Consider the following 17686-nt stretch of genomic DNA (forward strand, 5'->3'; position numbering starts at 1 on the left):
TCTAGACGGGGACTTTAAGATATTTCTCTTTGGAGACAATAAAGTCTCATGACCATGGCTAGAAAACCAACAAGGATGACCATACAAACAGGGCTCATTCTTGAGGATACACTCAATGTGGGAGAGGTTGAAAAAAAAAAAAAAAAAAAAACCTTAATGAGATTTAGAACATCATCAAGCTGGACCCCACGAGGGGCCCAGGCTTTGGCAAACCAATCATGCACTATACTTTCAGGTGGAACCCTCTACACAAAATATCCTATCAAAGTATACTTTTCTAGCTAGTCACAAGCACTACAAAAATCTTGCAATGACAAAATAACATAAGGAGTAGAAGAGGTCATACCTCGTAAAATACCTTCAAAACAAATTTGTGAGACCATTTGTTCAGAAGTTCCATGGTCAACCATTACCAAAACTCAAATGGTAATATAAAAATTCCAGAATGTATGCAATATAAAAATGCAAGGCACAAGACAGAAACAAACAATACAGCAAAACAAGTTACTAAACTTTAATATATAATTTTTAAAATAAAAAAAAAGCCTAAAATTCAACCACTATAAGCAGACCAAAATGTCGAAGAAAATACTAATAGTACCTTGATACTTTAGTGAGTAGAAATTAGATCAATGAATTGGAAATTATCTTGGAAGTTTTATGTATACCGTGTGGGTATCATTAGGTGGCGTTGCATGGTCCCCACACACATACGAGACCATTTTTCATTTATACTGGACAGAGAGAACGAGAGAGTTTTCTGAGTAAAATTTGTGTTTGTATCCGTTCTTTAGGCAGACTTGAAAAATGGCCACCAAACAAATGGAGGAAATACAGCAAAAATTGGCATCATTAAACTATCCGAGGGCAAATGCACCTGCACAATCTCTTCTTTTTGCAGGCATGGAGCGATATGCCTTGCTGGAATGGTTGTTTTTCAGGTTAGTTGAATTCCACGACTTCATTAGTATTTTGCTAGGTTACTCATATTTGTATAACGGATTCATATTGCTTTTCCGTATAAGTGTCGAAGTGCATCTGCGAATTCAAAAATATCGAACTTAATTTGGTTTTGCTTTTGTTAGCTAGGGGCAGAGTTCTAGGCGAAGAATTATAGCAGTTTCTATGGCCTGCGAATTTATGGTTCACAGATCGCGGCCTACTCTGCTCTTATTTTTGTTCAATAGTTGAGATTTGGACATGTTCACAAGTTGTTTGTTGTCAAATACAATTTTTATAGTCACCTTTATTGGAGTTACTTTGTATCTGTTTTTTTATGGATGTTGAATCCCTAATATACCCAGTTCTGGAAAGCGTCTCTGATTTTTGTGGATGGGAAATGCATTTTACCTGCATTGCCTGCCTTGCAAAAACTTTTCCATCCGTATCTTATGTTGCATCTTATAATTTTTGCAGTTCCATGTAAGAGTATAATTAGCCAAAATTTTTTTTGTTGCAGGCTTCTAGGTGAGAAGTCACCATTCACCCAACAAAATTTGCAAGGTGATGGTATGGAGCGTGACGAAGAGGCAGCTCGAATTCAATGTATAATTTCTTTCTTTCAAAGTTAACATGGAGATTAATTAATCAATATCAGTTATGGCTACATCTCAGAAAGACAAGGAAAATTGTATGCCTGAAGTTTCTTGGAAAATTTTATTATCTTTTGAGCTGAATCAGAGATCTTTTATGTTAAAATTGAGTCATCATTTGAAATCTTCCAGAGACATCCATCAGCAGAAAGGAACAGATAAAGTAGTTAACATAGTCGTATACATGAATCCTCATATGTCTCATGACAGTACCTGAGTGCATAATCTGACGCTATCTTTCATGCATAAACATTTTCTAGCATGAAAATTCTCTCACGAATTTCAGCTCAACATTTCCTGTATCTGCAATCCTAAAGTGTCGTCCCTAATATTTCTACCATAATATGATTTATGATCATTGTACCATTCATAAGAAACAATTCTACTTGAAAGGTTGCGTGGAACATGATTAAAATGCAGCTTGGACCCAACATACAAATTGTCTCTTTTAAAATGAACATGGAGATATAATTATTTAAGTATCGGATTACACCTTAGAAAGAAAGGAAAATCGTTTGCCTGAAGCTTCTTTGAAAAGTATATTATTTTTTTGAGCTGAATCTGACATCTTTTAAAAGTTTATGTAAGACTGGATCATCTGCTGAAGTCTTTAATAGACAGCCGCCAATAGAAAGGAATAACCATAAAATTACTTTCCATAATCATATATATGTAATCTTATTTGTCTTCTGGAAGCATAATCTGGTGCTATCTTGTACGCATAAACATACTATTACCATGAAGATTCTGCCATGAATTTCTACTTCTCGTAACTAATTCAATGCTTCCTTTATCTACAAGTACTAATTCGGTTATCCTTTCCTTTTAACCAACAATAAGATTTAGTGGTCATTGTACCATTTTTAAGAATAATTTCTTTTCCGGGGTGATGGTGTGACTATGGACCATGGAGCATGATGAAGAGGCAGCTCAATTACAATGTATAAATTCTGTATTTTCAAATAGACATGGATATTTCTTTTTCATTCATGATAAACTAGTAATCACAAAGCAAGAGGTCTTGGATCCAAAACCTACCTCAAGCGCAGCCAACAGATAGAGTTACCTGTTAGAACTAGAGCCCAGAAATCAATGAAAATAACCAGCAAAAATAAAGAGAGAAAACTGAAACAAAGAAAACCAGAAATATCCTGGGAAAACCCTTTGAGAATGAAGGGAAAAACCCAGCCACATAGCACAAAAATATCTTTATTGATAATTAAATGTTCAAGTGTACAATGCTTATTGCTTGATGCAAATATATAACAATAGAAGAGACTCTTCACATTCTAACCAAAGATCTCTTGAGTTTCTCATAACTCCTATAATTAAATATGACTCTTCGAATATTCATCCCTCAATGCATGTGAATGACACATGTCATTTACATTTATTATTACAAATTAAACTTGAAGTGTCCTTTTCAGCTGAAGATGACAATAATGATAATAACGTCCAGATTTCGAGAGATAAAGATCTCTATCGCAGCTACAAACTTTAACACTCCCTCTTAGCAAGAGAGAGATCTTTAGCTGAACAGTCACACAAAACTGCAACAAAAAAATGTCAATGATAAATTCTGATCATACATAGTCAAAACATAATTCATGGAGTTACTCAACATTAACACCTGTAACAATAAATCATAAACTTTGTAACAATCAATCGTATTCATGGAATTACTTCAACATGAAACTCTGTAACAAGTAATCATATTCATGGAATCACTCAACATGAAATCTTGTAACAAGCAATCATATTCATGGAATCACTCAACATGAAATCCTGTAACAAGCAATCATATTCATGGAATCACTCAACATGAAATCTTGTAACAAGCAATCATATTCATGGAATCACTCAACATGAAATCCTGTAACAAGCAATCATATTCATGGAATCACTCAACATGAAAAGATTTGCAAGACTCACAGCTAAACCTTTATTTACGGACTCTCTCAACGTGAACTGTCATAGAATCTCTCAACATGACATCCAACTCCCATCACATAATCTCTCAACGTGATGACATCATGGACTCTCGCAACATGATGTTCACTATTGCATAGTGAAAGAGTTATCATAGCTGATCTTACGATCTCGTTTATTCACACAAGAATTTGCATAACAAAATAAGACTTAGTTCCATTTAAGTCTCAAATTTTACAAATACCACAAGCATTATATGCATGTGTGAAAATAAAGAGGAGTCCATAAGCACTCCCTCTTAATTATGAATCCTCCCTCTAAAGCTAAAATTTCTTTAAAAATCAACATCTCCCTCTTAAGGATCACAAGCTTCCTCTAAACGCAAAAATTCTTTCCCCATGATTGGAATCAGCACTTTCATGTTCATCAATCTCTCATCAATCAAAATGCAACCTACAACCATGGGAGATTAATCAATTCATCATAAATATTTATCTCAAGCCACACATAGATATACACACACGAGATTTTGATTTGTGCCTCTATAACCAATGTAATGCTCATGACATCAAAATACATTTACTATTAAAATACCATATGAATAATAAAAGGAGATACTTATCTGAAAATATCTTGTTCACGAAGGGAAAAGAAATATACTTGCTTTTCTAAAAAATGTTTGTATTTTTGTTGACCCCCAGCCTGAACTTCTGCCTGATACTTGGTCTTGCATGTATCCAATGGACAATACCAAACAAATTACACGGGAGATAACTGGATATGAATTGTCATCATAATTTTAAAATCAATCCCTCTGCCAAGATGGATGCAACTTCTACATAGAACAATACTACCATTGCCATTCTTTGCAAGCCATGCACTCGGCTGTGGAAGAATGAAGCATGTCGTGCACTTCGGACCTGAGGTCGGAGATATCTTGAAAGCGCTGTGATGTCACTGCGGGTGCCTTGGATCCTGTCTGAATGCTTCCTTCACTGCGCATTTAACTACTCTTCCTAATAATAATTCCAAAATTGCTAAAACTACAGACGCCTTGCATAAATTCAAATATTTCATTCTCTTTTCCATGTCTACTGATTACTGATCCGCTGTACTACCATTGATCAAAAATATTTAAATATTCATCACAGATCATTAAAAAATAGGTTGCATAAAATACCAAGAGTCGATGGTTATAATGGATGGTTTGACACCTCCAAGTAACGGTTTCTCATAAGACGACCATAATAAGATAGAAACTATGCATCTTTAGAACGAACAAAATACAAAAGAAAAAAAAACATTGAGACTTCCAAGACAGGAAGACATGTAGGAAGATGATCAAGCTTGCATGCGCACAGATCAAATATGACCTCAACAAATACCAATGTCTTCACTATGGCATCTGGGAGGATTCCTGATACCGTGTTAAAACTGAAACTTCAAATTAGAAAAGATAATTGGTGTACCATATTAATTCTTTCTGAACATATTATAGAAGCTAATTTAAACATCAAATCTTACAGATTTACCAGTAGTAATTCAATCCATAGCTATCGCTAATGGATGCTTTAAATCAAGACCAACCATGAACCAAAATATTAAAAAATTAAAATCATATTTTCTGCAAAAACCCTTACTATTGGATAAAATATATCAGACTACTTCTAGTAAAGTAAAACTTATGTTAAAATAAGACGTAAATTATGCCGAAAACTTACAACCCATCATGCTTCAACAATCGTGGTTCAACGCTCCAAAGCCAGGAAATAAAATCAGTCCCTCTGCTAAACGCACAATCCACCCTGATAAAAAACGTGGCAATCTGATGATAACTGTGTGAATGAAGAAGATGATTTCATGAATATAATCATCAGTTATAGGAAGACAACCAGTGTCGTAAGAGGTAGCTCCATATAAAAACGACTGAGAAGAGACAAATCAAGAACCCAACTCAATCAAACCACAAATACTATCGTGCTGAAAACACGTCAAAAAATAGCAGATCTGACTGCTCCATCCTCTCTTTAGATGCAGTAACCCAGCCAAGCTTTGATACCATGTTAGAACTAGAGCCCAGAAATCAATGAAAATAACCAGCAAAAATAAAGAGAGAAAACTGAAACAAAGAACATTAGAAATATCCTAGGAAAACCCTTCGAGAATGAAGGGAAAAACCCAGCCACACAGCACAAAAATATCTTTATTGATAATGAAATGTTCAAGTGTACAATGCTTATTGTTTGATGTGAATATATAACAATAGAAGAGACTCTTCATATTCTAACCAAAGATCTCTTGAGTTTCTCATAACTCCTATAATTAAATATGACTCTTCGAATATTCATGCCTCAATGCACGTGAATGACACATGTCATTTACATTTATTATTACAAATTAAACTTAAGTGTCCTTTTCAGCTGAAGATGACAATAACGATAGTAACATCCAGATTTCGAGAGATAAAGATCTCTATTGCAGCTACAAACTTTAACATTCCCAAGGGATTAGCCCTAAAAGAAGCAGTTACAAGTTTTTTATCATCCATGATTAACCTCCACAAAGTCTAAGATTAATCTAGAAGTAGAACCTCCCAGCCATCAACATCCTATCCCTCTAAGCCCTTAGAAGCCCACTTAGTCAAGCAATCAGCTACTTTGTTCTAACTCCCTGGAAATATGGCAAAAAGAAATGTGTTCCAAGGAACTACAAAGATATAAGATCTGCTTAGCCACCAAGGCTAGCTGCCAAGAGTCCCATCCAACTGTAGATCATTCAACATCTTAACCACAGTTTGTGAATCAGACCCACAAATAATCTTGCTCCATCCAAGATTGCATCCTCACTCAACTACATTCAAAATAGCAAGGGCCTTCATCAAATTATTAGAATGTTGTCCCTTATAAATAGAGAAAAAGAACACCATATTCCCATCATAGCCTTGACTGATACCACAGATACTTGCCTGTACACTGGAAGAACCATAAGTTTTGACTTTCACAACTCCCTTGGGAGGAGGAAGTCATCTCCCCTCTCTATGAATTGTTTGTTTAGTCTGTCTTGATCTCCTTTTGGTGGAATGACTCATCCCATCAAAAAAGACACTAATTTTGTATAGGTCGATTTTTAATTTTTTCCTCTCTTTTTCTTTTTGTCAATGTTGTTTGATTTTTATGGTTATTTCTTTCTTTTCTCTCTCTTTTCGTTTAGTTAGATTATTTGATTTCTTATCTATTTTTATTTGGGTAGTTTTCTTTGTCCCTTTTTTGTTTTTAGAACAACAATTAATTTAGTCTTGTTATTTTGTTATTTTTCTTTTTTCCTTCCTCTTTCCTTATTATTTTTCTTCTTTCTTTGTATTTGGAGCTTCTTCATTTTTTTACTCACTTGCATTTTTGTGTTTATTTGGTTTTTCCTAAATATCCCCTCTTTTTAGGATTGTATTTTTGTGTTATTATTTTGTTTTCCTTGTCTTTGTCTTCTCTTTTTTGCTCTTTTTATTTCTTCTCTCTTTAACTTTTCTTTCTCTCCTTTCTTCTCTTGAACCTCATGTCCCCTCCTCCCTCTTCCTCTTCTCCTCTCTTTTAAGTTTGTCTAGATCTACAAGTTGGTTAATTTTCTTATCCTTTCACTCTTGGCCCAATGATGGATCACAGAGTGTGATTCAAATCATTGATTGAGAAGACTCTAACACAATCATAATTCTGGAAGCATAGCAGGAATATTTTTATGGATTGTGGAAATCTGCCAATACTAATTTATAACCACAACCAGATCATTAACATCTATTGGTATAGTCATGTCACACTTTGCCATAATAGTCTCCTAAATTTTTTTTCCATATGAGAAAGCTTTGACTTTCTATCGTTTGATTCCTTTCCAACAATAAATGCCAAATAATAAAGGTTGGACCAAGAATCCAAGCAACCTGGAAAAAACCAGTCTTCACTGGAGGATGAGCCACACTTTCCCAAAACTCAACTAAAGAGGTAGCATGAACACAAGCACAATTCAATGCTCCCCAACACCTGTGTCAAATTTCCCCTAAATAAGGGCAGTGAAAGAAGAGGTGAGAAGTAACTCTTCTTAGTTGCCGATTCGGGTTTGGGGACGGATTTGGGTTCGAGAATCTAGTTCATGGATTCGTGATTTTTTTTTTCCATTATGATTAATATGGATTCATGAGTCTATATATATATATATATATATTCATTATGTATTCAAAAAAATAAAAGAATATACATAATTCTAAAACTAAATCATTTCATACTATGAATCTATGATGCTTGACCATGCATCAATGCCAAATGTCAAAGATAAACAATATGATTCATCAAGAAAATTATCATATCAAATTCACAAAACTTAGACATAGTTATAGTAAAATATTTTTTTAAACATGATTCAATAATCATGAAAGTGTTCTCAATCATCAAATGGGTTACCTAAAAAATGTGGATCCTTGGGGTCTTCAATGGCTGCAAGTAATTCATCATCCTCATCATTGGAACCATAACCAATTCCACCAACAGTAGAGGGTGCTGCATCATCCTCTTCATCATCTATATCAAACAATGTGGCTCTAGCAAGATCCTCAATCCTCAGATCCAAGTCAGCAGACTCCGGTGCCCCATCCCAAGGCTTCTCTGCCTCCTCCTTGTATTTTGGGTCCTTACATGATAGAAGGTGCAAGTTGTTGTGCACAAACACCAAGTCTTCTGCTTTTTTGGAGCCCAACCAGTTATGCTTCACTAAGTGGATAAAGGAGTATGTACTCCATTTCCACTCAGTGGCAGAAGAGCTAGCAACCTAGAGAGAAAAAAAGCAAAATTAAGTGTTAAAATAATACATTGCAAGTGGCCAAAACAAATAAAAAATACTTAGAAATTTAAATTAAAAAACTTGCTTGTGATAGGATCTTTATTGCAAGAGGCTGGAGGTACAAATAATCTTTCCCATGGAGGTACCACCATGTAATACTATCCATGCTTCTTTGATCATTCACAGCAATATGATTTGCATTTTCCCTGGGATGAATAACCCAAACTCTCTCCTGACATTTGCCCCCACCTTTGGATCGCTGAGGATCCTAATGAATGCCCTCTTATATCCACTAGAAACCTTAGCATCTCTATAAGGTGCCACTCTACACGGAATAGCAAGTATCTCTGAGCTATAATACCTGAGAGAGAGAGCATAAGCTAGGAGATGCAAAGGAGTAGTCATCTCGTTCCAATGGGGAAGAACAATTGTTTCCATCCTTTTTGTATAAGGTGACTAGAGGGTCATTCTCTCTCCTTTGAATGACCTAGGATATGAATAACAAATGACGTTCATGTAAGTTATCATCGTGTAAGGTATGTAAATTAAAACTTTTTAAATTTAGCTATATCTTAATAATAATAAACTTGGATAAAGGATTGACAATTGCATTATAACTTACCACTTTGACTTTCTGCAGCATGATGTCCATGGCATCATAAATGTCCCCCAAGAATGGTTGATCCGTGTCGGCAAACCTAAGCATAGGCATGATTGGATCGGTTGTTGTATAGAATTGTTTCCAAAATCCCCATTGGTTGCAAAGCACCATTTGTAATAATGCTTCCTTCACCCTCACAAGTCGTCTAAGGACGATTATGTGTGATGCAAAGCGGGTTTCAGCCACCTAGAAACATGTTAAGAGTAAGTTAGCAACACATTTAGTTATGTAAAACATGACATAAATTTATATTTCATAAATGAAACTAAATAATTTAAATTAAAATTTACCTTCAATAACTCCAATTTGGAGAAAGTTCTGAAAATTGCTTGTGACATATGGTGGTTCATCACAAACATTTGAATCTCCTTACCCTCATCATATGTTTGCTTCACCCAATCTATTTGGGTGTCATTGACTTGTATCGCCAAGTTGAGAGAATGGACGGTGCACGGTGTCCAAAAGATGTGATCATATCTAGCTTCTACCAACAACCTTGCAAACTTTTGTAGTGTTCGTAACAACTTGGACAACATTATCACTATCCACTGCCTCTATGGAATCAAATGAGAATGTGAGCGACAAATTCAACATCATTTATTTGCCCCTTATAATCAACCTCCTTCAATATTACCCCTTTGGATGACATAGCAATAACATTTATCAAAGGACATTTTTTGTAATCTTTCCATCCATCCGAGATAATAGAAACACCTGTTTGAACCTGAGAATCTCTTATGGGTTTGAGTCGGGTTTCTACATTTTTTCTCTCATTGTGTAGTAAGGTGGTGCACAACTTTTCATATCCAAGGCACAAAAGGTGCACTATATATTCCTTTCACCATCTGTCTCCAATAAGGTGATCTAACTAAGTTGAATGGGACACCATTTGCAAAGAGGCAATGCCCAACCTTTTCAGCAGCTAGATCTCTCAACTCATTTTGAAAAGCCTTATCTATTGGGCCTCTCTTACAGTTGTTGTGTTGTACTTCTTGTACATCTTCATCATCCTCCCTAGAAGGTATAGGCAAGAAATGATGTGTAGAGGCTTGGTGAGTGGGTGGTGTTAGTGATTTTTTCCCACTAGAACTTTGTTACCCTTTTGAAACTATTTTATTAGCATTTTCTTGTTCTTTTAAAATTGCTTCTATTTGCCTAACTAGCAACCCTTTTTTATCAGGCCCCTCATACATATTAATACCTCTACCCCCAGGGCTCAAGAAATGAAGTTCGACTGTAGAGTAGGGGATTCTATATTGTGCTTGGCAAAAATTACATTTCCAAGTGAAACCCCTACGTCCACTACAATGTGCAATTCTTGTAGTGTGTCTCCATAAAGGAGCCTTTTATCAATTTTAAATTGTTGAGAACCCTCCCCACCCATTGAGCTTTGACTACTCATTCTTGCACTTGCAATCTATAACAAAAATAAATAAATAAAAAATCTTTGAAACTTGTACAAAACATGGAATAAATTTGAAACTTTAGAAAAACTTGAAACAATGAAGAAAAAACTAAAGAAAATGGTTCAAATACATACCTTCAACACTCAAATCTACCTTAAAGCAAGAATTTATCACTCCACAATCAATCTCCTTGGTATTCAATCACTTCATAATGAGAGCAAAATGAGAGATCAAATGAGTCTAAAATGAGTTAGATATCAAATCAAAAGGGGCGTTCTAGGTTTCGTTAGCAAAGAAAAATTAAAAAACCATTGTTTTCATGTTTTTTTGGGCACACACTTTATTCGGCCCCTAGGTCTGCATAGGGTCTGTGTTTGACCCTGTGGGTCCGCGCAAACATGGACCCTATGTGGACCGGTCCACGGACCCGAACCCAATAGGGACCTGGATTCGATTCGTGCCTTGGATGTTTGAATCGGGTAGCTAGGACTCTCTTCATTGCTTCTACAAAGGAAACATATTGAAGGACCTTGAAGGCCCCTCTTACTCAAGTTCTCCCAATTAAAGCATCTATTTTGGACAACTAACCAGAGAAAAACATCGCATTTAGGCCAAGGAAAATGATTTCAAACCTTCTTCCTCCCTAACATGCAACTTACTATCCAAAGCATGGTATCTAGAGGCAATAAAAAATTCACCTTTTTTATCTAGACCCCAAGCCAAAACATCTCTTCCTACTAAGCCATTGCAAAGTCTGCCAGCTAAAATCTCAACAGATTCTTGTCGATTCTCCTCAGTATCCCTAGTAGGCCAATCATGAGGATCTTTCTTGCTAGTAATCTCTAAGGGACCCCTTACCTGGGTGGTTTTAAAATCAGCCACCCTGTTCTAACCAGTTTCACAAATAATATTGCAAAGAGGTTGAAGATAAGGAAAATGAGAACTAATCAGGGAATGTTCATCCCGGGTATCATACTGGAAAAGTGCCTTTGAACCCTTATTACAATTCCAGAAAAGACCCTCCTTAACAACTTTTGTCCCTTTTTTAAGTGTGTCCCAAATCATGGAATTTTTCCCAAGTAGATTGCATTTGGGAACATCCTAAGTGCTCGCTCACCTGAGGTACTTATGGGTGAGGATTTTAGCTCAATCTTGATCTTGACAATTACAACATCTCCAATATAGCTTAGCAACCAACACTTGTCCAATCATACTTGCAAGCCAAAGACCAAGACCACCTTCTTGCTTTGTCTTACATACTAGCTCCCGTTTAACCAGGCCCCTTTTATAAGAAAGAATTTTTTTTGACTGGAGAAACTGACGAGAAAGAGCATTTAACTCTTTTACAAAGCTAGAGGATGCCACTTGCACAAAGCACCTATTAATAGGAAGAGCTTGCAGCACTGACTTCAGAACAGTCAACCTTCCAGCAGACAAAAGCCATCTGCAAGTCCAGTGACTAACTTTCTTCTGGAGTTTATCTAAAATCTTCTACCAAAACCCTCTAAGCTGAGCTCCCACACCAAGGGGAATCCCAAGATAAACCAAAGGAAGAGAACCAATTTGAAATCTGAGAATCTGACCAATCCTATTCTGAATAACCTGAGGAGTATTGAAGGAAAAAATGGAGACTTCGCCTCATTAATTCTTTGCCCGAAGCAGCCAAGTAAGTGCCCAAGGTCTTCCTGAAATTATCAGCTTCACTGATTCTAGCTCTACCCATTAGAGCATTATCATCAACAAACTGAAGATGAGAGTAAGGAGGAAGACTATTGCCTCAACTCCAACCTTGAATCATAACATGTCTAACTCTGGTTTTGGTAAATCTGCTCAGCCCCTTAGCCCTGATAATAAACAGATAAGGAGAGAGAGTTTCCCCTTGCCCGAAGACCCCTAGAAGCAGTAAACAACTTGTAGAGTTCTCCGTTAACCAGCAACAAAAAGGAGGTAGAAGAGACACAACTAATTACCCAATCGACCCATTCCCTCCAAAATCCAAATGCCAAAAGAAATTTCTGTAAGAAGGCCCACTTAACGTTGTCATAAGCTTTTGGCATGTCAAGCTTTATGAACATAACTTTCTCATTAAAAGTTGCCATAGAGTGAATAGTTTGTGCATCAGTCACCACCATATCAAGAATCTGTCTTCCAGCAATAAATCCAGCTTGCTCACTAGAATTTAGAGCTTTGAGGCACACCTTGAGTCTTTCAGCAATCAACTTAGTATTAATCTTATAAACCACATTGCAGAGAGCACTAGGTCTAGACTGATCTAACTCGTTCCCACTTTCTTTTTTGGATAATTATTATGTAGTATCAGTTATATTATTAAGAAGGGGGTAAATGCTTTTAATTTGGAGCTATGAACTAGTGAGGTCATAAATACTACCCCAAAGGGGTTTGAACCTTGATGGCAACATCACAACTTAACCTTCACAACAAGCCACTACTGGCAGTATCAATTATAGTTACATTGCAATGAGACAATGATTCTTTTAACCTGAAGCTTCTTTGTGAACTCTATTACTGTTGTGTTGTCTCAGATCTTTTTTTCTAGAAATGAATCATCCTTTGAAGTCTTCCAGAAACACCCATCAGTAGAAAGGGAACAAAAATAAAGTAATTTGCATAGTCAAATATATTGATTCTTATCTGTCTAATGCCATTAACTGAAAGCTTAGTTTGGTCCTATTTTTTTATGCATAAATGTTTTCATAGTATTGGAATTCTTACGAATTTTTACCATGCAAATTTTAAGCTCTATTGTTCCTCTCTGTGCAAATTCTAAGGTGGTCATTTCTTACCATTTCTCCAATAATATGATTAGTGACCACTGTGTTGTTTATGAGAAATAATTCTACTTAGAATCTTAAGAATGTAAATTTGGTTTATGGTGCAGTTTACCATGACAATTTTATTGTACCTGTTTGGGAATTTTTTGGCGACTCAATTAGATAGAGGTTTTTGGTGAGCAAACTAAAGGAAGTAGAATCACTTAGATATAAATGCTATATGTACCTGGGGCTTTGTTGCTCAACTTGTGTGCTCACAAATCAATGGTCATTTTGTGGCTGAGAAGTCAATCTTGTGAATGCATTGTCAATCTCTTAAACATTTTGCCTAAAGATTGATTGTATTTGACATGCAACATGTTTTAGATCCATTTCCTGGTAGGAATGAAGTTATTTGTATGTAGTCTACATGTTGATGCTTTATTAATCAATGGAATATTGACCAGTGCTTTTCTTCCTAATTATATGCATTGAAAATCCTTCCACTTGTTACTCTAGAGTGCGATCATCAATATCTCTCACAAAGTCCTACATGTCTCTTCCTGCACCCAATGGCCGAAAGTGATGCCTGGAATGAAATAGACGTCATATCCATATTTTAACCTCTTGCTTAAAGTTAACGATCAATAGTTGAGTTCTTGTCCCCTACCTCAATCCCATGGAGCAGATATTTGATGTGTTTTTCTTTTGTGCCTTCAGAAATGTGTTCTAGCTTGAAAGATCAAGCATGATGAGGTTGGATGACACTGCAGCAGAGACTCTGAAACTAATATAGTTCTTTTTTGGTAGACTCATGTATTTGCTTGTTTTCTGATACAGATTTGGCAGAAATTGCAAGATTCTTGGGCATCACACCGACAATTGACACAGAAACCATTCAGGTGAGTCAGTTATTTCTTCTAGCAAAGTTTGTGGTTGATCAGAGATCTAATATTAATATGTATTATTGAATATTATAAAGGCATCTTAGTGGTTTCTTTGCTTCAAGATTTTTCTATGCTCCAGAATAGGGATGTCAGGGGCCAGTCAGATGTTTTCGTGGATTGTAGTTCAGGAGGCCATTTTTTGGGAGAGCGGTATATTATAATATACTTAAGAATTACACATTCATAAATATCTAAATTATCAGGCTACTGAAGTACACAGTATATTCATATCAAATAATTAATAAGATGAAAGTTTGTACACATAATAGCTACAGTGACTCTTGCTTCTAATGTGGGAATAGAAGCATTTATCATTGATTTACCCAATCCGTTAACTTGTGAAACTGAAGAATACTATCCAACAATCCATAATTTTCTCTTGATGAAGTAGAATCACCATGGTTCTGAGTTTAGAACACAGTGAGAAGAAGAGTTTGTATTCATTGTTTGGAGAGCATCAAACAGTTCAAGCTAATTGTTGTGTCCAACTTCCGTGAGGTGCCTTAGGGCCTACTTATAGATTTTGTAGAAAATCATCATATATAGCATCAAGCAGGGTGTGTTTTAAATTTCATGCATTCAGGTCCAATTCAAGGGTGACTAGTTAAAATAATTAAAACTATTCATTAATCCCTTCATCTTCTCTCCTTCCTCAAATTGACAGTTGAAAGTAAAAAAATGGTTGCAATAGCTGTGAGTGGCAATGTAAATGCGTGAGTGGCTTATACACAAGGTGTGTTTAGGGTTTCACAAGGAGTGCAAGAGGACTTCTTGATCCTGATGTTCTTTTTTTCTCTTTTTTTAGAAAACCATTTTTTTTTTAAATTTAAGAAAAAAAGGAACTTATCCCTGATTTCCAAAGGACAGGGGTTGGCTAGGGGATGTACCTGTAAGACTTACGAAAATGGACATAATATGGTTTGCTTTGAGACTAGAGCCAAATTTTTACTATTCAATTGGTGTACTATTAACATTAATAAACTTCTGCATAAAAGGTATGAAATCCAGATTGATTTTTTAGAAAGTATCGAAAGAACATTAATTTGGATGCCTTTTCTATTTGATTCTTACAATGAAAAAGTTTAACATGTTAAACTCTAACCTTGACCTTTCTGCTACTTAAACGTACTTCTCGGTGGATAGGAGTGCAGGCAATCTTTCCATCCTTGTTTGCTTTGAACCAATGGAGTCGTGACTCTTCGCTTGATGTGGTTTTGTTGGTGCAATTCTTAATGAAGCCTCTGCCATTTCATTAGTATGTCCATTCACATCATAGTGCTCACAATGACTTCTATCATTTTATTCATTGTAAGAACAGTAGCATTGTGCTTGCTTGCCTATCTGTGTACCTTTTCCTTTGTCTTTGGAGAACCATGTTGATTTGAAGAAAACAAAGAGAGGAGGACTATTTTTCTTGTCCATCTCATGATAGTGTGCTTGGACACAGGCTTTCTTGATGTTCTTTCTTTATAGGCTTTGCTATCAAGCTTGCCTATTTAGACAAGTATGAAGTCCTTCAAAATACTCCACCAACAACTTCATCGCTAGGCTTTGAATCATCATTACATGTTGATTGGTAATCAGCTTAATTGAAGTTAAAGGTTCAGAAACAACATTGAACTTCTCAATAAGCTCGTTTGCATACTTAGTTTGAGAAATCAATATTCCACCCTTTTCCCTGCCAAAGAGGAAAACTAAGCAGAAATTCATTTGATGTATATCCATCATCACAGTAGTTATTATGATAATCAAATCATGTTTATATATTAGAAGAATAAGAATTATTGTGAAAATCAAATATATTTATATATATATTTTTTCTCCTTTAGCTCTCTCATCCTGATGATGGATTACAGAGTGTGATCGGAAATGTTGATGCAAAAATTGGATCACAATCAGTTCCAGAAAACACAGTATGCTATATAATGGATTGTGGAAAACTACTATCTTCAGTTACTTTACCTGTTGCTTCAGCATATAACCATGTATCTGACTGACCACATTGAAAACCATTCTTTGTAAGATGATTTATATTCATGAAGCATGTTCTTGGTGCCTGCTTTTGACTATAAAGAGCTTTCAGTATATACATTTGGTTTTCTTTTTCTCTAGCAACAAGCACTTCATGATCCAAAATAACATTAATAACTTAGTTTCTACATCTATCTGAAAGATCTTCCAATTAAAATTGCCTCATTAGAAAGCATTAACTGATGGTTATGTTTTTGTTGTAGGAGCAGAAGTCTCCTCATGGTCAATTCCTCATTGAGCATGACCCCTCTTCAATAGTCTTCCTATATACAACATTGAGATTTATGCTCATTTGGAAGACCTCTATACAACCTGTTATATGCTTTTCTTAGGGAAGTTCTACAAGCTTCTGTGCATTATTTGTAAAGAGAGGGTCATATTTTCTTTTACTAGCATAAGACCATCCCTTTTTACTAGCTTCAGCAAAGAAAGTTGGTTCAGGTGTATTAAACACATTTCTCATTGTAGCAAGATTTACCATGAGAATCTCCTTGCAAAGAAGTCCTTTTTGGCTTTCCTCTCATTTCCTTTATAACAAAAGGTTTCGAGCTTTCTTCAAGCTTGCTAACTTTATTACCCTTTTTATTTGTGTTACTATTTTATTGTTAATAATAACTGGAATGTGCTGTGATTGGAAACTATGTTATTGAGCATTGCTTGCTCTCCCTTTTATGGGTTTAGGTTTTGGGTCTGGTCGTGGTCTGTGATTGGGACCTCAGGCACCTCAAGTTCCCTATGAGTCCTTATAGAGGGACCCAAAGTGACCTTAAGGTGCCAAGGGAGTACTCTAGGTGTACTTGGGTGAATGCAGGGGTACTTATGGCCCCTAGGCCAAAAAATATAATATACTTTTTTGACTTTTTTATTTGGTAAGTTTTGATAATTTTTGAACTTTTTAATGCATAATAAGGGTTTGTATTGGTATGTATATTTTTTATTTTTTTAAGTGGTGGGGTTGTTTGTTTGTATCTTTTTTTTGTTTTAGGTTCATACAGAATGACTCGTAGTTCTAGTTCAGTTATGTCTGATGCAAAAAGCTCATTTAAATTTGATGCATCGTCACCCCTTTGGTGACGTATGACAATGATTAAACAAATTCTTGGTGGTGGGGTTTATCTTTGATGTTGTAGCCAATGAAAAGGAGTACAAGAGCCTGTACTTTTGAGTGGAAGATCACTCCTATGCTATTCCTTGCTAAGGAATAAAAGTTTTTACTGCGCCAATTAAAAAAGGTTGCCAAAACATTAAATATTGGCTTATATTAAAGAACAAGAGCATGCCAACATGGTAAGCAATAAATCAAAAGAAAGAGCACATCCTCTTGCATAGAAAAACTTGCATAATCCTCTTAATGGCTTATCTGAAGTGGCTAGATCACATTATTTCATGCCAATGCCACCATATTCTAGAGAAAAATTGTTTCAGCCTCACATAAAAGAGACTTTGAAAAGGTCTTCAAGAATGAAGTGAGGGAGATTGTCGATCAAAGCATTGCTCATTGCATTTACGACAATGGGCTTCCCTTCGA

The 17686-nt window shown here is 35.7% G+C and overlaps 1 protein-coding gene across 2 annotated transcripts in view; it reads left to right on the forward strand.

Moving 5' to 3' along the window:
- Positions 1-593: 593 nt before the first annotated feature.
- Positions 594-17686, forward strand: part of AUG7 (nuclear matrix protein) — an 80948-nt gene continuing 63855 nt past the window's right edge. For both annotated transcript variants that reach the window (XM_089813842.1, XM_089813841.1), the window contains exons 1-3: positions 594-941; positions 1460-1545; positions 14021-14082. In XM_089813842.1, the coding sequence (XP_089669968.1) occupies positions 808-941; positions 1460-1545; positions 14021-14082 (282 nt within the window). In that variant the 5' untranslated portion in view covers positions 594-807. The remainder of the gene's footprint in view (positions 942-1459; positions 1546-14020; positions 14083-17686) is intronic.

Source organism: Cupressus sempervirens, chromosome 2, assembly GCF_028749045.1.
Source record: "Cupressus sempervirens isolate cs-2001-9-10 chromosome 2, ASM2874904v1, whole genome shotgun sequence".
Taxonomy (NCBI): domain Eukaryota; kingdom Viridiplantae; phylum Streptophyta; class Pinopsida; order Cupressales; family Cupressaceae; genus Cupressus; species Cupressus sempervirens.